The sequence below is a fragment of the Bison bison genome, unplaced genomic scaffold (assembly GCF_000754665.1).
Source record: "Bison bison bison isolate TAMUID 2011002044 unplaced genomic scaffold, Bison_UMD1.0 scf7180017864136, whole genome shotgun sequence".
In the NCBI taxonomy this organism is placed as follows: domain Eukaryota; kingdom Metazoa; phylum Chordata; class Mammalia; order Artiodactyla; family Bovidae; genus Bison; species Bison bison.
This window is the reverse complement of record NW_011494708.1, coordinates 2,957,689-2,985,208: the sequence shown is the minus strand read 5'-3', so window position 1 is coordinate 2,985,208 and position 27,520 is coordinate 2,957,689. Positions and strand designations below refer to the sequence as shown.

Genomic DNA, 27,520 nt, shown 5'->3' with positions numbered 1-27,520 from the left:
TCCTGTTGACTTTTTAATATATTATACTAGATGTATGCATATATCAAAAAGCAACCATAAGAAAGTACCATCAATCTGCTTTATATTTACATAAATGTGTAAATACTTTTGCAACTTAACATTTTTTCCTTCAACATTGTTTTGAAGTTTATGTGTACATTTTGATACATGTGGCTAACATTTAATTATTTTTAGTGCGCTGTGGTCTTCTATTGTATGGGTATACCACAATTTACTTATCCATTTTCCTACTAATACTCAGGTTGTTCTCAATTTTTCAGTATTATAAACACTACAGCATTGACCAATCTTGTATATGTTTCCTTGAATGCATATACTACCAGCAAACTTGTATCTTCAATTTTACAAGAGATTGATCTCAAAAATGATTGTACCAAGCTACAGGCTTTTACTTCTCCCAAATCTGATAGGTTTACAGTAGTAATTCAGTTTTTTGTTTCATGAAGAATACTTTACTTACAATGAGTTGTGCGATTTGATGATCTTTGACGAATGTATTCACCTATGAAATCAGGACCACACTAAAGACACAAAGTATTACCATCATCCCTCAAAATTTCCTCAGGCCCCTGTGCAAACCATCCACCCTCCCACCCCATACCCGACCAATCTCAGTCTCCAAGTAATCACTGGACTGTTTTTTTTTAGCAATGAACTAGTTTTCATTTTTAAAAAATTTATGTAAATGGAATCAGATGGTATGTTCTGTTTGTGCCTGGCAGATTATTTTGGCTTGTTGTTCAGTCGTTCAGTCATATCCAATTCTTTGCGACCTCATGGACTGCAGCACACCAGGCTTCCCTGTTCATCACCATCTCCCAGAGCTTGCTTAAACTGATGTCCATCGAGTCGGTGATGCCATCCAACCATCTCATCCTGTCGTCCCTTTCTCCTCCTGCCTTCAATCGTTCCCAGCATCAGAGTCTTTCTAATGAGTTGGCTCTTTGCATCAGGTGGCCAAAGGATTGGAGTTTCAGCTTCAGCATCGGTCCTTCCAATGAACAGCCAGGACTGATTTCCTTTAGGATGAACTGGTTGGATCTTCTTGCAGTCCAAGGGACTCTCAAGAGTCTTCTCCAACACCACAGTTCAAAAGCATCAATTCTTCAGTGCTCAGTTTTCTTTATGGTCCAACTCACCTTTATACATTACTACTGGAAAAACCAAAGCTTTGACTAGATGGACCTTTGCTGGCAAAGTAATGTCTCTGCTTTTTAATATGAAATATAGGTTGGTCATAGCTTTTTTTCCAAGGAGCAAGCGTCTTTTAATTTCATGGCTACAGTCACCATCTGCAGTGATTTTTGGAGCCCAAGAAAATAAAGTCTCTCACTGTTTCCCTTGTTTCCCCATCTATTTGCCATGAAGTGATGGGACCAGATGCCATGATCTTCGTTTTTTTCAATGTTGAGTTTTAAGCCAGCTTTTCCCCTCTCCTCTATCAAATTCATCAAGAGGCACTTTAGTTCATCTTCGCTGTCATGAGAGTGGTGTCATCTGTATATCTAAGGTTATTGATATTTTACCTGGTAATCTTGATTCCAGCTTGTGCTTCATCCAGCCCAGAATTTCGCATGATGTACTCTGCGTATAAATTAAATAAGCATCCTGAACCCTCCTCCCTCCTCCCTCCCCATACCATCCCACTGGGTCATCCCAGTGCACCAGCCCCAAGCATCCAGTATCATGCATCAAACTTGGACTGGCGACTCGTTTCATATATGATGTTATACATGTTTCAATGCCATTCTCCCAAATCATCCCACCCTCTCCCTCTCCCAAAGTCCAAAGGACTATTCTATACATCAGTGTCTCTTTTGCTGTCTCATAAACAGGGTTATTGTTACTATCTTTCTAAATTCCATATATATGCGTTAGTATACTGTATTGGTGTTTTTCTTTCTGGCTTACTTCACTCTGTATAATAGGCTCCAGTTTCATCCACCTCATTAGAACTGATTCAAATTTATTCTTTTTAATGGCTGAGTAATACTCCATTGTGTATATGTACCATAGCTTTCTTATCCATTCATCTGCTGATGGACATCTAGGTTGCTTCCATGTCCTGGCTATTATAAACAGTGCTGTGATGAACATTGGGGTACATGTGTCTCTCAATTCTGGTTTCCTCAGTGTGTATGCCCAGCAGTGGGATTGCTGGGTCGTATGGCAGTTGTGGTGGATTCATTTTGATATATGGCAAAACCAATACAATATTGTAAAGTTTAAAAATAAAATAAAATTTAAAAAATTAAAAAAAATAAATTAAAAATAAAGAAATAAAAGGCAAGATAAAAAAAAAATTAAATAAGCAGGGTGACGATATACAGCCTTGGCATACTTTTCCAATTTGGAACGAGTCCATTGTTCCATATCCGGTTCTAACAATTTCTTCTTGACCTGCATACACATTTCTCAGAAGGCAGGTACGGTGGTCTGGTATTTCCATCTCTTTAAGAATTTCCTACAGTTTGTTGTGATCCACATAGTCAAAGGCTTTAGCATAGTCAACAAAGCAGAGAAGATTTTTTCTGGAATTCTCTTTTTCTATGATCCAGCAGATGATGACAATTTGATCTCTGGTTCCTCTGGCTTTTCTAAATCCAGCTTAAACATCTGGAAGTTCTTGTTTCCTGTACTATTGAAGCCTAGTTTGGAGAATTTTGAGCATTACTTTGCTAGCATGTGGAATGAGTGCAACACTGCAGTAATTCTTTCAGTTAGCATAATGATTTTGAAGTTCATCCATGTTGCTGGGTCTATCAGTTTATCTTTTCCTTTTTATTTTATAAATGTATTTTTTGCTTATCCATTCACCTGTTGGCAAATTTAGGTTCTACCTAGCCATTTGCTTTCATTTGTCCTGGGTTAGTAAAAGAAGAGTGCCTGGGTGTTATGATAGGTGTAAGTTTAACTTTATTCATTGTGGGTTTTATTTGTATTTCCCTGGTGATAATGTCAAGCTTCTTTTCATGTACTTACTGGCCATTCATCTTATTTTGTGAAGTGTCTATGTAAAATCTTTTGTTCATCTCTTAAATAAGTTATCTTCTTATTCTTGAGTTGTGCAATCTCTTTATATACTTTGGAATTCTTTATCAGATATATTTGTCAAATATTTTCTCCCTGTTTGTGACTAGAAATTTTAACTTCTGAAGTATCTTTTGAAGAGCAAGATGTTTTAGCTTTGATCAAGACCAATTTATCAATTTTTTCTCTAATGGTTTGTGCCATTTGTGCTCTAAGAAATCTTTATGAAAACAAAGTCAGAAAGATTTTCTCCTGTTTTCTTCTGTAAATTTTAGCTCTCATACTTAGGTCTTTGTATGGGGTTAAGGTGAAAGTTCTCTGAGTGTGTGCGTGTGTTTATGTGTCTAGTTATTGCAGCACCATTTTTTGAAAAGACTACCCTTTTCATTGAAATGCCTTGGCATCTTTGTTGAAAATTAGTTTACTATGTATAACTAATATTTACACTTTTTTTTTCTGGATTCCCTATTCAGTTTCATTGATCCATGTGCCTGCTAAGTTGATTCAGTCATGTCCAGCTCTTTGTGACTTCATGGACTGTAGCCCACCAGGCTCCTCTCTCCATGGGATTCTTCAGGCAAGAATACTGGAGTGGGTTGCCATGCCCTCTTCCAGGGGATCTTCCTGACCCAGGGTCGGAGCCTGTCTCTCTTTAAGTTTCCTGCATTGGCAGGGTTCTTTACCTCTAGCACCACCTGAAAGCCCTTCATGTCTATCTTCATCCCAATTATCACTGTCTTGATTGTGTAGCTTTTTAAGTTCTGAGACCAAGTAGCCTTTAAGTCCTCCACCTCATAGTTCAGCCAAAACATTTCCATACACCTTTTAGAATTAGCTTGTCAAATTAAAAAAAAAGCCCTGATGGCATTTTGACTGTGTATAGACAAACTTGGGAGCATCAACATCTTAATATTATTTATACATAATCATGGCATTGCTTTCCACTTATTTAAATCTAATGTTTCTCATTTTTTTTTAAATAGCTGGTGTAGAGGGCTTGCTTATATGTCTTTGGTTGAACTTATCCCTAGGAACCTGGTATGTTTTGCTGCTACTGGTATCTTTGAAGATTTTCTAACTGATGTTGCTGGGATATAAACGTTCCAAAATTCACTTATCAATTCTAATATAGTTATTGGTAGATTCTTTTAAAATTTCTACGTGCATAATTATGACAACTGTAAATAATGACAATTTTCTTTCCAATCCTAATTCCTTTTCATTCTTCCCTGCCTTTACTGCACTGGTTAAGCTCTCCAGTACGATACTGAATACAGATTGTGAAAGCAGACATCCTTGTCATATTATTGATCTCAGAGAGAAAGTACTTAAGTCAGAATTCTGGCCCCCAAAGATGCCCATGTTCTAGCATCCAGAATTTGTGAATATATTACACGGCCAAGGGGAATTAAAGTTGAAGATGGAACTGAGATGTAAGCAAGCCTTAAGACAGGGAGATTAGATCAGCTGGGTGGGCCCAGTGTAATAACAAGGGTCCTTAAAAGTGCAAGAAGGAAGCAGAAGGGTCAGTGTCAGAATGATATGATGAGAAAAGCATTCAACCCACTGTTGCTGGATTTGGAGATGGAGGAAGAGGGCTACAACCCAAGGAATATCTAAGGTTCATAGATACAAGAAAGGACAAGCAGATTCTTTTCGAGAGCCCCCAGAAAGAAACAGCTCTTTGACGCTTGTATCAGCCTTCTCATCTGCACAGCTGTCAGATATGGAAGAGTTTGTGTTGTTTGAAGACACTAATGTTTGTGACTATTTATTACAGCAGCAACAGAAAACAAATACAGGAAACTTCAGGTTTTCCAGCACTAAGTATGTTTGCTGCAGAGTTTCTATGGATATGTTGTCTGTTTGCTCTTGGGTTCCTTCTAGTGTTTTTCTTACACATGGTTTCAACTCTAATGTTTCTTCTGATTTCTGTCAACATTTTATTTCCTACTGCTTACCCATCAAATTTTTCTTTATTTTAATGTAGATAATCAACCTCATTTTTTTTCCATCTAATTTGAGCTTTTCTGATTTTGATGTTGTATTGTTCTTTCTTGGCTTCTATCATTTCTTTAATTTCTTCAGCATTTTAACAAATATTACTGTTTTCCTCTGCTTTGTAAATGTTCCTAGGATATCTTCATTTTCTGTAGGTATGTTATCCTGTCTTCTTAAAGCATGCCTTACCATGTGGTCATATTTAAAATGGGATGAACTTTGTCATACTTTGCTCCTTTATTTTCAGAAGATTTCAGTGAAGGTGGTGAGGTGGGCCTGGAATTTCCTGGTTTTGTGGTTCTAGGCTTCCCTCTTCTGCAGTTACTACAAATCATTAGATAACATTTTTTTTAAATAACATTTTTAAATTATTATTTTTATTTTTTATCTTTTTGACAGTGCTTCACAACTTGTGGGATCTTAGTTCCACCTAGGGATTGAGCCCAGGTCCTGGGAATGAAAGCACCAAGTCCTAACCAGTGGACCAGGGAATTTCCAGATGATGTGGGGTGTTTTTTTTTTTTTTGCTGTTTTTTTATTGTGGTAAAAGCCACATAATATAAAACATACTATTTTAACCACATTTAACTGTACAGTGGCACTAGGTATATTCCCAGATGACATGGCTTTTTAGGTACCTTCTTAGTACCGTCTGAATTGTCTTATCTGGTCCCCGGTTCCAAATGTATCAGGGCCTTTCTCTCCTTTATCCCCAGGGTCCTCTCCTTGTTGATGTCTGTTTTGTTCCTAGTAGTTTCTCTCAGGGTAGGCCTCTGTGCTCTCACCAGATATTTCTGAGAATGCTCATTACCTCCCTGCAGGCTCCTTTTACAGCTGCCACTTGAATGCTGACAGCCCTCTTCCAATTCTGATTGTGCTTTTGAATGCAACAGTTGATACTGCCTGACAACTGGGGCTCCTCCTTCTGGGGCTGAGGACATGTGGGCAGGTTCTGGGATCTTTAGCTCTTAAGACCATCACAAGACCCGCTCCCTTTCTCTCTGCTCACTCCTCCAACGCTGTTGTTCCCATTTGATCCTACTAGTTTCTTGGGTCCAGAGGGATATTCTTCCACCTAAATTTAGTGAAGATGGTGTCACTGTGACTTTTCTTTTGCTATCTCAGTTGCTCTATGAGGATCTGACATTAAATACTCACTGTGGCTGCCATCTAGCCTTTTGTAATTGGTTTTTAATTTTAAAATGTTTTATATTTTTCTATTTATACTGTAACACCTAGGATAGGACAGACTATGGTAAGTTTTAACAAATAAATGCAAAATCTTAGTGACTCAAGCCCTTATTTCTTGCACATGTCACAGTCCAGTGCAGTTGCCATGCTCTACTGGTAGGTTTCCAAGCAGTGACTCACATGCCCTGGGTACTTCCACTTTGCAAATTCTTTGTTTATAGCCAAAGGAGAAGATGGGAGACTGGTCAGTGGTGACCACTGGTGTGATGCAGTGAGTTTTATTGCCAGATATAGAGGTCACGTAACATCCTTGGCCGGACTCCGTCACATGACTCCAAACTAACCACAAGAAAGGACTGGAAACAAAACCACACCGAGAACCTCTTCCTCAACTCTGTACAGCTGCCCAAGCAATTTCGGGAAAGAAAGTGAACTATAAACAGTACCCATCTCTTTGTATATCTGTAAAATGATTTAAGATGTAATCTAATCAAAGAACTAGTCACCACTGTTTTTAATAAGGTTTTAATTCCATTAGTACAAAACTTAAAAAAAATTTGGGAATCAAGTCATTTTCAAGACTACAAAAAAACATGCCTCCATGTTTGCTGACAAATTTGGAGAATAAGGCAGCTTACATTTAAATAAAAATAAAAATGCCTCTAATTACAAAGATTCCAGTTAAATGTCTTTTGGAATGATAACATATTAAATTGTACTAACATATAAAGTAAGAAAATGGTGGTTTGGCATCATTCATAAACATAAACATATTCACATTCTAAATATTCAATATACATACTTCAGGAGAAATATAGAAATCAATCCATTTTATTACCTTTAGTCTATAGGTTTAACACTACAAATATACTCACTGAAAAAAATTAACGATATTTTAAAAAAAACGAAGTTTATGAAAATTTACAAAATACAACCAATGTATTCTGACTTGTAATCTTATCTTAAATATTTTAGCTTTATTTTTCTGACCTGGTCAGATCATTTAAAAATATTTTCACACTATTTAATTTTAGTAGTAGCAACTTACTAAGTTTATGTTATAAAAATTATCTTGCCAGCGGAATCTGTATTATAACAAGAGACTTATGGGTATAAAAAGTAAATCTCATAGCAGAAAAAAAAAATTAATATAGCAATTATCAAAATACTGAAAAAACTGTCTTATGAGGGCAGTATCCAGATCATAAAAACTTATTTCATTAAGAAAACATCTTCAAAAGGCACATTTTAATTACTGGTGTTTATTTAAAGATAGTAGCTTGAGTTTTGAATTTTCAGTCAGTTTTTCATTATCTCAATACGAGGATCATGGAGGGCTGGAGAAGGTAAGAGAACACAGGTTTCCAATGGACATCACCAGGACAGCAGTATTCTTACTCGTCACATCCACAAAGAACAAAAGAAAGATGTAGAGGAAGGGAGGACTTCTGTTCTAATTCAACCTTCAGGAAATACTTTTTACATAAAAATAACTTAGTTTAAAAGATTACAGGACAGAAAGCTTGAAAAACACAAGGCCAAGACCACAGACTGCCCAGTTTAGTCTGAGTGGTGATGTTACTTGTTTGGAGCCTAAGAAGAGAAAGAAGCTTCTGCTTGCTTCTCTGGGATCAAATCCTCATATGGAGCTCATCTCAATTTAAACTACTCAGTGAGTTAAAAGTACTACAAATTCCCAGCATGTCAGACATATTGGTGTATAAAATAAAATAAAAATGATATTATGGTTATCTCTGTCATGTTCCCCTTTAATTGGGGCTGATATTCTAGAGTTGACTGTAATTATAACATCAGTAATTCAAGTACTCTACAAAACTACTATTATTTTTAAGAGGTTATGTCCTAGGACCTCAAAATGCCATCCAATATACAGTTTGAGTTATGTTTTACTTTTCACTGAAGATTAATACTAATTGAAGTACTAAATTGAACCAGTACTCGGAAGTACTAACTGATTAAGTACTGATCCCATGCAAGAAACAGAAGGGATTTTTTTTAATGCTATTTTGGAATTTCAGAATACTGGGGATCCATCTTCATTTCATATTATTTCCCTCAAGTCTCAATTGAGGGTTTCCATTTTTCTTTTTAAAGGTGGGAGACATCATTAGATTTTTTTTTCCTCACTGTAAACAAAATAATTGACAAAAATATTCTGAAGTATGAAAAAAATGGTCATCAGTTACTTATACAAAATATAATTTTCTGGTCCCTAATAATGGTCACGTTAGGAGTATTTATTCAAGTTCTAAAATAGCAGCTTTTTAAATTAAGGCAACATTGCTTTATTCTTACCTATTTCTTATTAACTACTCTATTATAGCTCATAAGAGCACTTTTATCCTCAAAAGCTTTTTATAATGTAAGAAGAATTAACATGACCATTCTTGTCAATGTTTAAAAAGTATATAAAAAGTTACTGTATTCAAAGTCAACAAACACCTTATTTTTCTGTTTGGAATTCAAGAGTAATTATACTCATTTTAGAATGTGTAAACTATGAAATTACCTTAAACTAACATCAACAACATAAAATACAATTTTTCTACAAAAATATGATATAAGAAATATATCACTTCTTCCCTGAAATAGAAATTTAATATTTGGACAAAAAACTGTAAACTCTGATTACATTCAAAAGATAGCCTTTTAGAAACTTATACTATTTGAGGCTCTGGCAGCTGGAGCTCTTACCAGCAGATTTATGTGACAGTATGTTTTAACCACACAAGGCCAAACAGTTGTTTCTCTCACAGCTGCTACCAGGAGGAAAAAAATGGCTTCCTGCAGTGGACAGTCTGGGTGAATGAATTGCTGAGCTGGATGATCCGACCCTGCCCTCCACCCTGACTGCGCTCCACAACCACACAAGGCATCTGCACCAGCTGGACAGGAGTCTTCTTGTCTCTCAGTGCCTGAGTGAGGTTTAAGATCTGTGGAAGGAAGAAAGTTTTCATCAGCTCAGAAAAGGTAAAGGCCTCAGTTCACTGATATTATTTTAACTATTCATAACTACAGCTTTTATTTCATCCATTTATGCCCAACAGAGACGGTGATGAGGAGTACCTGCTATCAATACAAATATGTGGAGTTATGTATGCTTGTACATACACATCCATATATACAAACAAATGCACAAGATTAGAATTAAAAAATTTTTGCCAACCGACAACTCTGAAATATTCTAGAATGCATCTACATGCAGAAGAATTGAATCAGAAATGGAATAAAGTGAATGGTTCCACATACATACTGGTCAATGGTTCCATTGACACTGGTCCTAAACAGATACTGGTCTAAATAGTCTCGTTTTTACTAAATACTTGCCTTACCCACTCACTCAACAAATTTATTGCATGTTCACTGGGATTATTAATAGGACCTAGTATGAAGGCATTTCTTTTAAAATTTGACTAATAATGTTTATTAAGTTAAAACTTTTGAATTTTACATTAAATAGCAGTAGGGTCATGATCAATCTCAAGAAGAGCATTCATTTCCTATTCTGCCTGTGCCTATCTGAAACACTGGACCTCAGAAATACTAATTTACTTGAAATATATTTTTGCACATTATTTGAAAAAAAAATGGCAGAAATGATGAACAACTACTCCAAGCCCTTCCATGTGGAATCTAAGGCCCTCCAAAATCTGACTCTCTAGCCTGCTTCTCCAACCATTTCACTTACTATTTAAAACTTATGACTCCAACAAAGCCCTGTATAAGCACAACAGTACACCAATAGGCATGCAAACTAATAACCTGTCCTCTTTCCTAGCCCCGGGCCTCATCAGAGCAAGGGCTCCAGGACAGAAGGAACTTGGTTTTACTCACTGCTTTCTCTCAATCACTAGAACAGTTTCTGGCACTGGTTCTGTCAATAAGCAATTGATGAATAAATACAATAGTTATTTAATTACATCCATTTGTTAATGTTGCATAATAAATAGTGCAAAAATAGACTTGTCTTCTTGGTCACAGGTCTGCAGCAGCTACCTTAAATGAAATGCATCTTTTAGAAAGAAAAAATTAATTAGTAAGTCACTGAATGACCATGTTCGCACTATAGTTTATTTTTATTTCAAGTCTTTCTTTTGGAATCTAAATACTAGTAGTAGAGTAGAAGAAGCAGAGTCACCTGTAGGTCAGCCTAGCCTTCAGGTTCATACCAGAAGATGCAATTAATACCCTGTGTTTCTAATTAAAGGAGCTGAAAAGGAATGAGAGGATTGAGTTACAACTAGTACTCTTATGTCCCAAGTAGTGCTCGTCCTTGTTGACATGACTATTTACTGATTGCTCTAGCCAAACATGTTCTCTACGGAAAATCATCCACAAGAACAGAACTTGCTATTGAAATATTCAAGCAAGTGGATTTGAGAAGGAGAAAGATACTAATACTCAGGAAAACAGTTATTAAAGTGAGGACAAGAATTAGCAGTAGCAGGAAACTGACTAACCAAATAATACACAACAAAGTAAAAAAAAAAATCTAATATGGAAATATGGGGAAAAAAAGAGTAATGAAATCAACTTTATTTCTAATCATCTGAACTATTTTGGTTCAGAATAAAGGACAGTACTGAGAGTTGTCTCTGCGTCACAATGGAGGAAAAAAGTTGACTACTGTTTCAGAGAGAGCTATTTTCAATGAACAAGATCTTTAAAAAGTAACCTACCTGACCCCTCATCACAGACATCTGCTTTTCAAAAGTGGCTTTGTCAAAATTCCTGTCCATCTATCACAAACAGAAAAGGAAACATTATTATAAAAATCAAGCTCTTTGAAAAAAACACTTGAAAACAAATGAACTCAACTTAGCACAGGAGATCATTGCAAAGCATTCCTAACAGAAAAAGTTACACAAAAAGATTATTTTTACTTGATGCATTTTTGTGTACCTCTAGAATGACAATAAATACTCTTACACTCCAACTTGTTCCAGAAAGTATTTAAAATGACTTTCTAGCCAACAGCTTTAGGCTCTTTTTAAGAGAATTAAATAATAACAGATCACCAAACATTTCTTAAAATTCACAGAGTAATTTTGTAAAAGTTCAACTTTTGAAGAAAACAACTTCCCGAATTATAATGTAGTCGCATTTCAAAGAATACTCAAAGTTTAACTTCACAAATTAATGCTCCTATAAAGAAAAATGCTAACTCCTTTCTGTTATGTCAGGTTCTACTGCAAGCAGTGATATCAGAAGCAGTAAACTGCAAATTAGCTCTATTAGGAAAAACTCTTTTAAGATTTATTTCATTTTCTGTAATAGTTAAGACTAAAAATCTATTTACCTTAAAAAGTTCACAAAGATCTTCACATAAATCTTGCACAAAGTTCATGTCTGAAATATATGGCAGAACCAAGTTTTTTATTTCTTCAGAAAAAGGAACTTTTGCTTGAGGAAGCCAAGCCCAGTGAAATGGATCTAAAAAAAAAAGTATTCTTATCAGTGAGGGGAAATGGTTTATTTAGACTCACATTTATTCTGTATTTTTCTCTATAATTCCTGGGTTAACAAAAAGACAGGAGAAGTTATTGGATCACTTATTCTTTGCCATTTAAGTTATTCAAATTTCTAAGTTTAGATGGTTAATTCAGATGGTTTCCTTGATGGCTCAGAAGGTAAAGAATCTGCCTGCAATGCGGGAGACCCAGATTTGATCCCTGGGTCAAAAAGACCCCCTGGAGAAGAGAATGGCAACCTACTCCAGTATTCTTGCCTGGAGAATTCCATGGACAGAGGAGTCTGGCAGGCTCCAGTCCATGCAGTCGCAAAAAGCTGGACAGGACTGAGCAACTAACACTTTCACTTTCAGATGGTAAAGCACAGTAAGGTATTTACCTGAGCTGGTTAGGTTTCTGAGTTTTAAACAAGAAAATAGTAAGTTTTGATAATGAGTATATCTCCAACAGCCCTATATCATATCTGAATGTCTGGCTGCTGTGTTTGGAAATTAAGCGGTACCTATAATTTGTTCACAACCCCAGATATCATGGCTGAGGTCTCCCTGCAGTTTCAGCCACAAATGGTCAGGAACTGATGACTCATTGGTGTGTGTATATGTGTCTGTGCTTAAAATTTTAAATCACTCGTAGGGTCAATAGGTGGGCTTCCCTGATAGCTCAGTTGGTAAAGAATCCGCCTGCAATGCAGGAGACCCCAATTCGATTCCTGGGTTGGGAAGATCTGCTGGAGAAGGGATAGGCTACCCACTCCAGTGTTCTTGGGCTTCCCTTGTGGCTCAGCTGGTAAAGAATCTGCCTGCAATGAGGGAGACCTGGGTTTGACCCCTGGGTTGGGAAGATCTCCTGGAAGAGGGAAAGGCTACACCCACTCTAGTATTCTTCTGGCCTGGAGAATTCCACGGACTGTATAGTCCATGGGGTGGCAAAGAGTCGGACACAACTGAGCAACTTTCACTTTCAGGTCATTAGGTAAGCCACTTTGAGAGAGCAAAGATTCATGATTTGGGGCTAACTCTAGTTCTCACCCAAGAAGACCATTAAATATACACAGTGCCAGGACTAGAAAGATTCGTAAAGTAGTGAGATAATCTAGATAAAGGGTGCATAGTCAGATTCTTACAAGAAAAGGTAAGGTTTATGACAGTATGATCCCGTACAGAACTACAGTTCATTCAAGGAGAATCTCTAGCTCTTACCACTCAGAAAGCCCCGAGGAAAAAAACTTTGCCTTTAGAGTCATTTCTTCTGAACTCTCCTTTATCTATCTCTTTGAATACTATGGAAAGTACAGTCCATTCCAAAGAAAGCCTTCCCCTGACCAATTATGTAAAAGAAAAGCTCTGATTCTCTGCCTGTCTCTAATTCCAATCCCTGCCCCTCAACTTCTTCTATCACCGTTCACACTCTCCCCTAAGGCCACCAGTCATCTCCTAAGGCTCTTTCCAAAAGTCCGTGTGCAGTCCTCATGCTACTTCGAGTGTCTTTGCAGCAAGCAGCACTGTTCTCTATTGTCTCCCTCTGTGAAATGCTCCCCTATGTGGTTTTTGGTGCTACCACTGTCTCAAACTTTACCTTCTGTCTTTTAAGCCATTTGTCTTTTGCTGGCTTTTTTTCCCAGTTTCAACACCACCATTGCCAGACTCTACACTTCGTCTTTTCTCTCCTTCACTTACTAAACATTCATGAAATGTCTATTGAGTACCTACATATCTCACATTGCCCCAGTGATGGCATTTGTTCACCATGATTTTCCCAGGTGCAACACCACCATGGCTTCCACTTACCAAGGTGACAGTTTAAAAATGACATCCTCAATACCAGTATTCCAACCTAGGGACGAATCCAGATCTCCCGCATTGCAGACAGATTCTTTACTGACTGAGCTACCAGGGAAGCCCAAGAATACTGGAGTGGGAAGCCTATCCCTTCTCCAGGAGATCTTCCTGACCCAGGAATCAAACTGGAGTCTCCTGCATTGCAGGCAGATTCTTTACCAGCTGAGCTACCAGAGGAGCCCCACCAAACATTCATGAAATGTTTATCGAGTATCTATGTATCTCACATTGCCCTAGTGATGGCATTTGTTCACTATGGTTTTCCCAGGTGATAACAACACCGCCATGGCTTCCACTTAGCAAAGTAACAGTTTAAAAAAAATTACATCCTCAATACCAATTACTCTTTCAAGTTCTAGATCCTTATTTTTTGGTGTTTGTGTTTGGTAAAATTTTCCAGGTGTATTGCAGGCATCTTAAACTTGACACCATTAAAAGGCAATTTATATATAGATTCCAAACCATTAGAGGTAAAAAAAAAAAAAAGAACAAAGACATCTTAAGTCAGTTCAACCAAAGATAGGAAAGGAAAAAAAGAAAAAAAATTGAAATTCATGGTAAATAGGAAAAAAAAAGATGGTAGGAAAAGTTCAAACACATCAGGAGTTTATTGAGACAAATTACAGAGTTAAGTGTAGCTATTAAAAGGATCTCAGATTAGGCAAAAAATCTTCAGCTAGGAGCTATTTCTATGTCATGTACTTAAAACAAAATGATGGAACTTGAAAATAAAAGTATAGAATAATACAGGTAAATACTAGTAAAAAGAAATGAGGCATAGCAATATTACAACAGACAAAATAAGAAATGTGAAAAACACTGTGAGGGATAAAGAGGGATATATTTTACACTAACAAAAAGAACAAGTCACCCCAGCAAGATAAAACACTGGGACTCTGAGTGTGAAATACAAAGCAAAAAGTGCATAGAAATACAAAAAGAAATTGACAAAATCGCAATCACAGTGAACTCTGTCTCTCAAAAATTAGCAGATTAAGCGGTTAAAAAATGGGTCAAGAATATGATTTGACTACCAAGTTTTCATTAGAAGACAGACTTGGTGCTCAACCACATTCTTCTCAAAAATAATCCTTTAAATTGGCCATAGATCAAGTTAGCAAAGAATGACTAACAAATTTCAAATTTGGAAAGCTATCAAATTTATTTTACAAGGCTAACACAAGCCAAGAAATCAAAATCAGACATAGTCACTCAAAAATAAGGAATGAACCATGGCAAGGCTCACAGAGTGTGTTACACATCTTTGCATCTCAAGTGCCTAGAACTGAGCCCGAATGACTGTAATAGACCCAGCTTTTCCTCTGCTATTTTGATATGCATAAATTTCATTCCCATCCTATTCTGAAAAAGGGGTCACACAGAGTCGGACACGACTGAAGTGACTTAGCAGCTTAGCAGCAGCAGAGATTCTATAAAAATTTCTAAATACTCACATGCTCTCCACTCATCAGGATGTTTAAAAGGAAAAGCTAGACCGTTATCAATTGCAGCTATTTTAATAAGTGTTTCTTTATCATCAGTCCATTTTGTATCCTAAAAGGGAGAAAATAATTGATAAAACAATTTACATGCATATTTCCAAAAGAAAAATGTATAATAATTATTGAGCTTTAAAGACATTTTATCTGAAGAGTCTATAAAAATAAAGTTACCAAAAAGTACCAATTTACCATTTAAGGGAAGACAGGGTCTTAAGAACCAGTAAAAACTTCATAATCACTACTTTTTAAATTTGCTATTACAAAGTTATACAGTAATAGTTTCATTCTTTTCATCTTTGGGGAAGTAGGCTTGACATTATTAAGACTTCAGAATGTGTAGTTCTGTATAACAGGCTCTAGGTTCATCCACCTCACTGCAACTGACTCAAATCCATTCCTTTTTATGCCAAGTAATATTCCATTGTATTACACACACCACATCTTCTTTATTGGCTCACCTGTTTATGGACGTCTAGGTTGCTTCCATGTCCTGGCTATTGTTAAATAGTGCTGCAATGAACCCTGGGGAACATGTGTCTTTTAGAATTGTGGTTTTTCTCAGGGTATATGCCCAGTAGTGGGACAGCTGGGTTATATGGTAGTTTTGTATACAGTGAGGTAAGTCAGAAAGAGAAAAACAAATATATTAACGCATATATATGAAATCTAGAAAAATGGTACTGATGAACCCATTTGCAGTGAGGAATGGAGATGCAGATGTAGAGAAAGGACTTATGGACACAGCTGGGTAAGGAAAGGGCGGGATGAACTGAGAAGGTAGCATTGACATGTATACACTATTATGTGTAAAATAGAAAACTAGAGGAAAGTTGCTATATAACACAGGAAGTCCAGCCTGGTGCTCTGTAATGACCTAGAGGTGAGATGCAGGGGAGGGGAGCGAGGCTCAAGAGGGAGAGGATATACGTATAATTATGATTGATTTGCATTGTTGCATTGCAGAAACCAACACAACATTGTAAAGCAACATCCCTCCAATTAAAAATTTTTTTGAAAATAAATGTTATGACCATGTATACCAAAAAATGTTAATTATGTGATGGGACGGAGGTGTTAGCTAACCATACTGTGATGGTCATTTCACAATATATACTTATATCAAATCATCATATTATACACCTTAAAACTGCATGCATGTCAATAATACCTCAATAAAGTTGGGGAGAAAAATAAATAAAATGTGTAGTTCTGGATAATTTACTGTTAGATGTGTTGCTTAAATGGATGTGTGCGTGTTAGTTTCTCAGTTGTGTCTGACTCTGTGACCCCCATGGACTGTAACCTGCCAGGTTCCTTTGTCCATGGGATTCTCCAGACAAGAATACAGGAGTGGGTTGCCATTTCCTTCCCTAGGGGATCTTCCCTACCCAGGGATCAAACCTGGGTCTCTGGCATTGGCAGGCTGATTCCTTCCTGACTGAGCCACCAGGGCGTAAATGTATAGCATTTGCAAAATACTGGTATGTTTAAGATAATGATTTACCTTACTAAAATAAAGTCTTTCCTAGGGTCTCATAGAAATAATTAGTTCAAATACAAAATGTTTCTAAATAAAACTCTCCAACAACCATGGCTAAATGTAATAAGGTCCAGTAGAAGGAACCTCAAGATACTCTTGATTACAGAATGTAGGCCATTTCTAACTTCTTCATTCTCCTGTAATGGAAATGCAAGCCTCAGAAGCAAGAAAGTTTTCATGTTGAAGAGTACTTCTTATTATCTAAAAATAGACATTGTCATTATTAAGTGGTCTAGATTTTAAAAAGGTGAAAAAGATAATTTTTAAATTAAAAGTATTAGAGTGAAGGTACAGGTGATACATGCCAGAGTTGTTTCTGTTAGTTTATATCAAATATCTTATCTCAATGAGAATGCACAAAATACTTCAGAGCAAAAGAATAAGGTTTTCAGTAAAATCCAGCCGCTTTAGATATACCAATAAAATATATTTAGAAACTATTATAAGCATGTATATTTTTATATATGTATTTTTAAACCCATTTCTGCTATAACTGTCATTTATTTTTATTTCTATTTTTTCTATTTACAACTTCATTGAGGTATAATTTACACACAATAAACTTTACACATTAAAGTGTACAAGTTGATAAGCACTGAAAGATATGAAACCACCCAGATGTTTCCCTGTGTCCTTTAGTAGTCTCCTCCCTCCCTCTATCCCACCCCAGGCAAGCATCGTCTGCTTTCTGTCCCTAGGGATTAGTTTACACTTTCTAGATCTTTATATAAAAGGAATCAGACAGTATCTTCCCTTTTGTTTAGCTTCTTTCACTCAGCAGGGTATTGAGATTCATCCACATTATTACGTGTATCAAGTGTGTTCTTTCTTTATTGCTGAGTACTTTGAATATGTAATTTCAAAATTCTTTGATGAACTATGAAAACTACAAACTTTTTAAAGTGATGTAACAGCTTTAAATAATCAGAGTCAGTGCAGTTCAGTTCAGTCATTCAGTTGTGTCTGACTCTCTGCAATCCCATGGACTGCATGCAGCACGCCAGGCCTCCCTGTCCATCACCAACTCCCGGAGTTTACTCAAACTCGTGTCCACTGAGTTGGTGATGCCATCCAACCATCTCATCCTCTGTCGTCCCCTTCTCCTCCCATCTTCAATCTTTCTCAGCATCAGGGTCTTTTCAAATGAGTCAGCTCTGCAAATCAGGTGGCCAAAGTATTGGAGTTTCAGCTTTAGCATCAGTTCCTCCAAAGAACACCCAGGACTGATCTCCTTTAGAATGGACTGGTTGGATCTCCTTGCAGTCCAAGGGACTCTCAAGAGTCTTCTCCAACACCACAGTTCAAAAGCATCAATTCTTCAGTGCTCAGCTTTCTTTATACTCTAACTCTCACATCCATATATGACTACTGGAAAAACCATAGCTTTGACTAGATGGACCTTTATTGGCAAAGTAATGTCTCTGCTTTTTTTTTTTTTGTAAATATTTTGATATTATTTAATATGTAACCCATATTAATGCCATTCATTTACAATTTCTCTAGCCATCTATGATACAGTTGACCCTCAAGGATAGACTGATGTTTCTCTTTGACTTTATTATGAAAAATGTACAGTATATAATTAACCATATACTCACCACCTAGATATGCTGTTTAGGTTGGTCATAACTTATCTTCCAAGGAGCAAGTGTCTTTTAATTTCATGGCTGCAGTCACTATCTGCAGTGATTTTGGAGCCCCCCAAAATAAAGTCTGACACTGTTTCCCTTGTTTCCCCATCTATTTGCCATGAAGTGATGGGACCGGATGCCATGATCTTAGTTTTCTGCATGTTGAGCTTTAAGCCAACTTTTTCACTCTCTTCTTTCACTTTCATCAAGAAGCTCTTTAGTTCTTCTTCATTTTCTGCCATAAAGGTGGTGTCATCTGCATATCTGAGGTTATTGATATTTCTCCCGGCAATCTTGATTCCAGCTTGTGCTTCTTCCAGCCCAGTGTTTCTCATGATACACTCTGCATATAAGTTAAATAAGCAGGGTGACAATATGTAGCCTTGACGTACTCCTTTCCCGATTTGGAACCAGTCTGTTGTTTCATGTCCAGTTCTATCTGTTGCTTCCTGACCTGCGTACAGATTTCTCAAGAGCCAGGTCAGGTGGTCTGGTATTCTCATCTCTTTCAGAATTTTCTACAGTTTGCTGTGATCCACACAGTCAAAGGCTTTGGCATAGTCAATAAAGCAGAAGTAGATGTATTTCTGGAGCTCTCTTGCTTTTTTGATGATTCAGTGGATGTTGGCAATTTGATCGCTGCTTCCTCTGCCTTTTCTAAATCCAGCTTGAACATATGGAAGTTCACAGTTCATGTACTGTTGAGGCCTGGCTTGGGGAATTTTGAGCATTACTTTACTAGCGTGTGAGATGAGTGCAACTGTGTGGTAGTTTGATCATTCTTTGGCATTGCCTTTCTTTGGGACTGGAATGAAAACTGACCTTTTCCAGTAAAAAGAATATCAGCACTGAGCTGATGTTATTCTTCTATATTAATACAACATACAAAATAAAATTGCAGAGATTTCAAAAACAGAACAAAAAATGCAACATAAGCAGGCAAAGGAAAGAAATAAGATGATAAAAACAGAAAAAGGAGATAAAAACCAAGGATCAAGGTGAAGGAAATGAGGAAGTGATGAAGAATAACTTCAAGGAATTTTTAATAGACACTAATAGTGTGTTTATATATGCATATATATTAAAATTCCCTCACCGTAATTTCATCTTCATGTGTCTGCTTTTCACATCTGATTAACCAGTTATCATTTCCCCTGTCTTTCAAAACAAATGAAAAATCTATTACTTCATTTTTTATAGATATCATAGCTTAATATCAAGCAGAAAAATCTTGTCACCTCTTTGATTTTGAGACCTTCATTTGTTATCTGTAGCATATTAACACATTAAAGGCTTCAATTTAATACATACAAACTAAAAATACTCATAAATGTTAGTTAACATTTATTGTTTACTCTGTGCCAGACATTGTTAAGTGCTTAACATGTATTAACTCATCAAATTCTTACAAAAACTCTGTGAAGTAGGTACAATTACTGTCAAGAACTTTTAAGTCAGCATTATTAGAAAGGATAATTTCTCTTCACCTTAGGGAGAAGAACTATCTACCCCCGTTTCCAAGCAAATTTCTGGATGGGCTCTTACCTAATGTCACAACAAGAGGACTCTAGACACAAATTTTTTAAAAAACTGGAATAGAGTTGATTTATTGAATACAACATTGTGTTAGTTTCAGGTGTACAGCAAAGTGATTCAGGTAAATATACAATTTATCAGATTATTTTCCATTATAGTTATTACAAGATATTGAATATAATTTCCTATGCTATACCATCTCCTTGTTGCTTATTTACGTATAGCAGTTTGTACCTGTTAATCCCATACTCCTAATTTGCCCCTCCTTCCTTCCTTCTCCCCTTGGGTAACTGCAAGTTTCTTTCCTACGGCTGCAAGTCTGTTTCTGTTTTGTGTGCAGATTCATTGGTATTACTTTAGATTCCACATATAATTGACCGTATAATTTTTGTCTTTCTCAGACTGATTTACTTCTCTAACATTTTCTAGGTCCATCCACATTGCTGCAAATGGCAATATTTCATTCTTTTTTGTGATTGAGTACTATATTCCATTGGACGCTACACTAATTTTACCATTAATTTAAGACCGCATGATTTCAAGAGGTGAATGTAAAAAGGTATATAATGTTTTTTCAGAAACTAGTATAAATGAGCAAAAATTCTGAACTAGAGTTTTCAAGCTTCAGAGTACATCAGAATTACCTGGTGGGTGGTACTTTGGTCGCTTCAGCCATGTCCAACTCTCTGTGACCCTATGAACTGTAGCCTGCCAGGCTCCTCTGTCCATAGGATCTTCCAGGCAAGAATACTGGAGTGGGTTGCCATTTCCTTCTCCAGGGGATCTTCCTGACTCAGACTGAACCTGGGTCTCCTGCACTGCGGGCAGATTCTTCACTGACTGAGCTACCAGGGAAGCCCCATAAGACCTGTTAAAACACTAACTGCTGGATCTACATTCAGTAGACTGGGATGGGTTCCCAGAAGATGCATTTGGGCCCACATAACACTGATCCTAAAACAGACCAGGGAACCACATTTGGGAATCACTGCTTCAAGTTATCAACAACGTCACTGCTCCCTGCCAGCACAGAAAAAATTAAGAGTCTGTTGTATTTACAGACTGTACCAACAGTCATCTAATGTCAAAATAAGCATCTAAAACAACTTACACAATCAAGTTTTAATTATTCATATTATGCAGATAACATCTCCAATTTCCAGCAGGCTTTGTACTGCTGCCAAGCAACTCCACCTGAGGGACAGGTACTCACCACTATCACTGGGGCAGGAGTCCGCCCTGAGTCAGAATCTCCAGTATGAGGTTAATTCTGCCTGGGAGAGTCAGCACTACATTTCTGCTTTCCAAGGCAGGCAAAGAAAAAAGACTTTGCCTTTTTCAAAAAGTAGCCTTAAGACTACTGCAGCAAAACTTTACATCTTTGACTTGGATAAACAAGAGTTGAATACAGTTTGAAAGTTAAGAAGATGTGAGTAAACAAATGAGAGAACTTCAATACCTGTATTTCTGATGATGTAATCCAAAACAACTAATCTTTCAAACTGTGACTGAAACTGTTTTCTAATATTCTCAGGCAAAGGGTCAGCTTCAAATTTCCTAAGCCAATATTCAGCCTCCTTGTAACCTTCAACAAATAACTGAAAGGAACCAATCTATAATTTTAAGAATTATAGTTAGAAAAGAAAATACAAGAACAAAGGAATTACTTTTAAAATTTCTCAGCAGTACTGTCATAAAATACTTTATATAAACACAATAAGAAAAACTGAAATTAACACTAATTTACATAAGCCACATTTATCAAGAAAACTATTCTTATACATTAATTTAAAATAATCACATAAAGAATACATAGCAAATAAAGAATGATCAATCCTAGACTTTTAAGGAGCATAGAAGCTATTTTAGGATAATTGAAAAATAAAATACACACATGTACCCAAGGTAATATTCTCAACGAGAATGCTATTTTCTAAAAATATTTATTAAAATGAATTCAATTATGAAGAGCAAACCTGTACCTCTCTTGGCTATTTAATAATAATGTAATTTTATCTTACTGGAAAAATACATTAAAATTCTTTTTTACAAGAGAAAATAACCTTATTTTTTAAAATGAATGAATTATTTGACTATGCAGCTTAAAGATCCTATAATAAATTTTAAATAATTAATCATAACCTCTACAGTGGTTTTTAAAAAAGTCCTTTCCTTGAAGATATGTCATAATTATAAGGTTTTGTATCACTAAAATTACGAGCTGTTAACATTAAACAATTTTTTTAAAGAAGGAAATACAAATTTAAAAGCATAGAACACATAGATAATGGTAACCTAGCTGGCCTCCTTTGCCCATGGGATTCTCCAGGCAAGAATACTGGAGTGGGTTGCCATCTCCTCCTCCAGGGCATCTTCCCTACTGAGGGATCGAACCCAGGCCTCCCGCCTTGCAGGCAGGTTCTTTACTGCCTGAGCCATCAGGGAAGCTGGCTTCATAAATACAAGCAAATCACTACAAAGAAAATCTATCTCAGGAATTCCCTGGCAGTCCAGTGGTTAGGACTACATGCTTTCACCGCTGAGGGGCTGGGGGTTCAATCCCCGGTTGGGAAATTAAAATCCTACAAGCTGGATGGTGATGCCAACAATAAACATCTCTTACCACTTTATGTGACTTGTTGCCGGCATGAAATTTTAATGATTTCCTAAATGTTTTCTCTAAAGCACTCATAATGAGGTGTTAGTAGTCATAAATAGGGAAATTATTTCAGCATATGCAAGGAGTAACAAGCCTTGTCAATGTTTTCAAAATTTCCTGCTTACTTGGAGTACAATAATAAAGACAAGTTAACCATGTAGTTCTTACTCTAATTCTTTTATATAAATAAACGCATAGCAACAACAAGACAAAAAAATTGCAGATTAAATATATTAAAAAAAATAATAAAAAGTCTAGTGCTTTTTTTAGAATGCTCTTCCCATAACCTTCACTACCCTTGCTGAGCTAGTTGCTAATCATCCCTTAGGTTTATTTAAAACCTATGATAAGGAAAAAACAAAATTTAATATGTAGTGAGTAAACCTGGTTACTACCATTTACTATGTGCCAAGGACTATACCAAGTACCTGAAATAAACTTTATCACTTTATTCTCACAACCCTAGTAGTTTCTGTCATCCTCGATTTATAGAAACTGGAGCTTGGAATTTAAGAGACTCGCCCAAGGTCTCAGAGCTAACTGGTGAAGAGGCTTGGAGTACAGTCTGGGTCTAATTCTAGGCCTATACTTTCAGCTGTAACTTTATAAAGCCTTAGGTGCAATCTCCTCTTGGAAATTCTCCAGCTCTCCAAACTGGATTAAATATCCCTCCTCTACTCACTCTAAGCTCTCTGCACTTAATCATCATTAACAGCTTTATTATATTGTGTTGAGACTGCTTGTTACTACAAGCCCTTGAAGATGAGAAAACTGTTTTTACTAATATATCCACAGCCGACAGCACAGAGCCTACAGAGCTCTGGTGATATGTGATGAAGTTTGTTGAAGTTTGTGTGTGCTTCGCTGTGTCTGACTCTTTGTGACCCCATGGACTGTAGTCTGCCAGGCTCCTCTGTCCATGGGATTCTCCAGGCAAGAATACTGGAGTGGGTTGCCATTTCCTTCTCCAGGGGATCTTCCTGACCCAAGGATTGAACCCGTGTCTCTTGGACTTCCTGCACTGGCAGGCAGATTCTTTACTGTGCCATCGGGGAAGCCCAATATATGATGAATTGCCCGCCCTCCGTTGCGCCCCCACCCTTCCCAAAGCTCATCACAGTAACTTACCTTAGGAGGAAGTCCTATCCGATGAAATTTTCTACCTACTTTTGGCACTTTTTCTAAAGCATACTTTTTGCCTCTAGATTTTGCACGGTCAATTGCACTGTAGTTAAACGTCTCACTGACAAGCCAAACCACCTAGAAATGTACAGTTTAGAGAAATGGCTATTAGAATTTGCATTGTAGTATGTCTATTCACATACACCATGGAACTCACACTAATGCTACAAATGAGTGAAGTTTAATGCTATACTAAATGCCCCTGAGAATCTAAAACAGAAAAGCTAAGAGACTTTGCAAAGTTAGTTAAATGGCACATACGTATTTCTTTCTGAGAGAGGCAGCCTAAAATTGGCCAGTGGAAGAAAGAAGTATGTAGAATTAGGAAGGAAGATTTAGAGAAATTTAAGTAAAAATGTATAAAGGCCAAAGAGACAAAGACAGGAATCTTCTGAGTATGTTAGTTATCTCTACCTTCAACAGAATTTCTAGATCACTGATTTTTTTCAGCTTTCTAAATGCTGGTTCTTTCTCTTCTTTTTGTCAGCATCATCTCAGCTCACGTGAGAAAGAGATATTCCCTTGGATATTCTGTGCGTCTACACTCATTGGAAAAGATCCTGATGCTGGGAAAGATTGAAGGCAGTAGAAGAAGGCGACAACAGAGGATAGATGGTTGGATGGCATCACTGACTCGATGGACATGAGTTTGAGCAAGCTCCAGGAGTCGGTGATGCACAGGGAGGCCTGGCATGCTGGAGTCCATGGGGTCACAAACAGTCAGACACGACTGAGTGACTGAACCAACTGACTGACACCAGAATCAGTTTACTAGTCATATGTGACTCTGGATTACCAACCACAATTTTAGATTCTGTATACTATAAGTCACTACAGATGGTGACTGCAGCCATGAAATTAAAAGACGCTTACTCCTTGGAAGGAAAGTTATGACCAACCTAGATAGCATATTCAAAAGCAGAGACATTACTTTGCCAACAAAGGTTTGTCTAGTCAAGGCTATGGTTTTTCCTGTGGTCATGTATGGATGTGAGAGTTGGACTGTGAAGAAGGCTGAGCGCCGAAGAATTGATGCTTTTGAACTGTGGTGTTGGAGAAGACTCTTGAGAGTCCCTTGGACTGCAAGGAGATGCAACCAGTCCATTCTGAAGGAGATCAGCCCTGGGATTTCTTTGGAAGGAATGATGCTAAAGCTGAAACTCCAGTACTTTGGCCACCTCATGCGAAGAGTTGACTCATTGGAAAAGACTCTGATGCTGGGAGGGATTGGGGGCAAGAGGAGAAGGGGACGACAGAGGATGAGATGGCTGGATGGCATCACTGACTTGATGGACGTGAGTCTCAGTGAACTCCAGGAGTTGGTGATGGACAGGGAGGCCTGGCATGCTGCGATTCATGGGGTCACAAAGAGTCGGACACGACTGAGCGACTGATCTGATCTGATCTGATCTGATACCAGAAGTACATGATAGAAAGAATGTCTCCTTTACCCTTGTTTTTGGTACAATGCCCAGATGAAGCTTTTCATCCACAAGGTAGGCACCAGCTTCGGAAAGGTATCCCTGGTTAGGAAGCAGGCAGCCCCTGCCAAAGCAGCAAGGGCAGCAGACCTTGTGAACGTATTTGGTCCATTTTGGATTCAGGTGACCGTAAGGCTCTTCTGATTTGGGTTTAAACACACCAATAACTTTCTATATAGGAAGAAAGTAAACACTTTGTTAGACTTTTAACATAGGGAGATGATAATCCATAACATACATTCTGGTCTTTTTCTACTCTTCCCACCACAGATTTGGGCATAACCCTTAATAATTAAGAGTTTTAATTCCAGTCACAGTTTTACAAGCATTCTTATTCAACAATCTAAAATCAATAATCTTTTGAGATAGTGGTTTTCAAACTGTGCTCTGAGAAACCCTAGAGAAGGTGAGAGGAGAGGGCTCTGAGACCCCATCCTCTGGTTTCACCCATTTTACATAATGGATGCCCTAGTTAAAAAAGAGTTCTGCTGATTTTATTATTTATTTATTTTTTTGCTGATTTTAAAATGTTTGAAAATCAGTGACCTAGGTCAAACAGTGTTATTATTCAATATCTATTAAATATTCAAATTTTATGCTTATTCATTATCTACTTTCCCAGTAGGTGTGCATTCTAAAAGGGCAGGGACTTTCTCTGTGAGGGCTGTATTACCAGTACTCAGAACAGTACCTGGCATATAGTAGGCATTCAAGCGTTTGTTAAATGAATAAATCCAATGACAAAAAGCCATCTCTAAGATACAAAGGAAATGATAGGCTATAGTGACATCTATGCTGCCAGATTCTCCTACTTTTTTCAATTTTTTTAATGAACCAATTTTGAATAAATTCTCTCCTCTTAAAAAAACTGCTTATGGATGTCTAAAAGTCTTTCCCCATCAAGCATATATATCCTGTTAGAACTGTCTTTATTATTGGTCTGATAAAATATATTCATATTAAGTTTAGAAGCTGAATTATCCTTAGATAAGAAATAAAAAATCTTATTATAAGTATATAATTGTTTTATAATGCAGTAAAGTCTCAGTCACTAATAAAGAAGTCAACAAGAACAAATCAAGAAATCAAGCTTGGAATAAAGATTGAGACATTGACACTACCTACATATATATATATATATAAAAATCTCAAAAAGACTGTTATAAAAAATTTAACTTCAGTCTTTGAAAAAACATTTGGGTAGAATTATAATCTGTTTCTCCTCCTGAAAAAAGAACTGCTGGCTACGCATCATTCAGAAAGCTTTTAGAAATGATAATACAGATTTTTGAAAAATTCTAAACTGAGTTGAACAAAGTCCATATCAGGTTCTCTTTTCTGCCGAAGGATTATTCTTTGGTTCATTTCATTTTGTCACATTCCAATGCCTTCAAACTTCAAACTGCCCAGGATCCTTCTCTGGTATAATAATGCTGGAAAAAATATTCTGAGGGTAAAAGAAAACTCTGCTTAGTTACTGCAGAGGATGAGATGGTTAGATAGCACTCGACTCAATGGACATGAATTTGAGCAAACTCCAGGAGATAGTGGAGGAAAGATGAGCCTGGCATGCTGCAGTCCATGGACTCGCAGAGTCAGACACGACTTAGCAACTAAACAACGAGGACTTGTGAATATAAACCCCACAAATCCACAGCTGAATGTTGAGTATTCAATAAATACTTGAAGCCAAGTATTAAAATAATAAAATGGAAATTGTACAAACAGCTCTAGTTTTAAACAAGAGAGTGCTTTAGTTAAAAATAAACTGACCTTTATTTCTGAAAAGAGGGTGCAACCAGATTTATTAGGAAAATATCTTCAGAAACTCACAATGACTTCACATTTAAATTAGTGTTTTCCAAAAGGTCTGTTATATATAGTACGTCTATGAAATTCTCACCCTCTTAGGATCCTTCACAAAGTAACTTCCACTTGAACCTTGAGAGATTCTTTCTGGATAAACTTCAAATTCTATTGCTTGCTCCGCTTTCAATATAACATCGGCAAATTCTGGATCATCCAAAAATGTGTTCATTTCTGAAGAATCAACAATTATTACATTAAGAAAAACATTACTACAGAATGCCAAAAAAGAAGAAAGACCAGCTATGAGAATAGCTGACAACATATGAGCTCACAACATGGACCTGTAATACTAGATTAGGTTACCAGTGTTAAGACATTTAGGCACAGAAAAATGTAGACTTCCCTGGTGGCTCAGACGGGAAAGAATCCACCTGCAATGCGGGAGACCCGGGTTCAGTCCTTGGGATGGGAAGATCCCCTGGAAAAGAGAACGGCTACCCACTCCAGTATTCCGGCCAGGACAGAGGAGCCTGGAGGGCTACAGTCCATAGGGTCACAAAGAGTTGGACACGACTGAGTGACTAAACACTTTTTTTTTTTTTTCCCA

At 37.0% G+C, this 27,520-nt stretch overlaps 1 protein-coding gene across 1 annotated transcript in view; it reads right to left on the bottom strand.

Moving 5' to 3' along the window:
- Positions 1-6,752: 6,752 nt before the first annotated feature.
- The window catches only part of PI4K2B (phosphatidylinositol 4-kinase type 2 beta), a gene marked incomplete at its 5' end in the record, with an annotated part of 36,445 nt that continues 15,677 nt past the window's right edge, over positions 6,753-27,520 (bottom strand). Inside the window, 9 exons of the mRNA XM_010839919.1 lie at positions 6,753-9,197; positions 10,944-11,003; positions 11,564-11,697; positions 15,028-15,127; positions 19,343-19,404; positions 21,242-21,395; positions 23,570-23,701; positions 25,075-25,275; positions 27,008-27,144. Of these exons, the coding sequence (XP_010838221.1) occupies positions 9,024-9,197; positions 10,944-11,003; positions 11,564-11,697; positions 15,028-15,127; positions 19,343-19,404; positions 21,242-21,395; positions 23,570-23,701; positions 25,075-25,275; positions 27,008-27,144 (1,154 nt within the window). The remainder of the gene's footprint in view (positions 9,198-10,943; positions 11,004-11,563; positions 11,698-15,027; positions 15,128-19,342; positions 19,405-21,241; positions 21,396-23,569; positions 23,702-25,074; positions 25,276-27,007; positions 27,145-27,520) is intronic.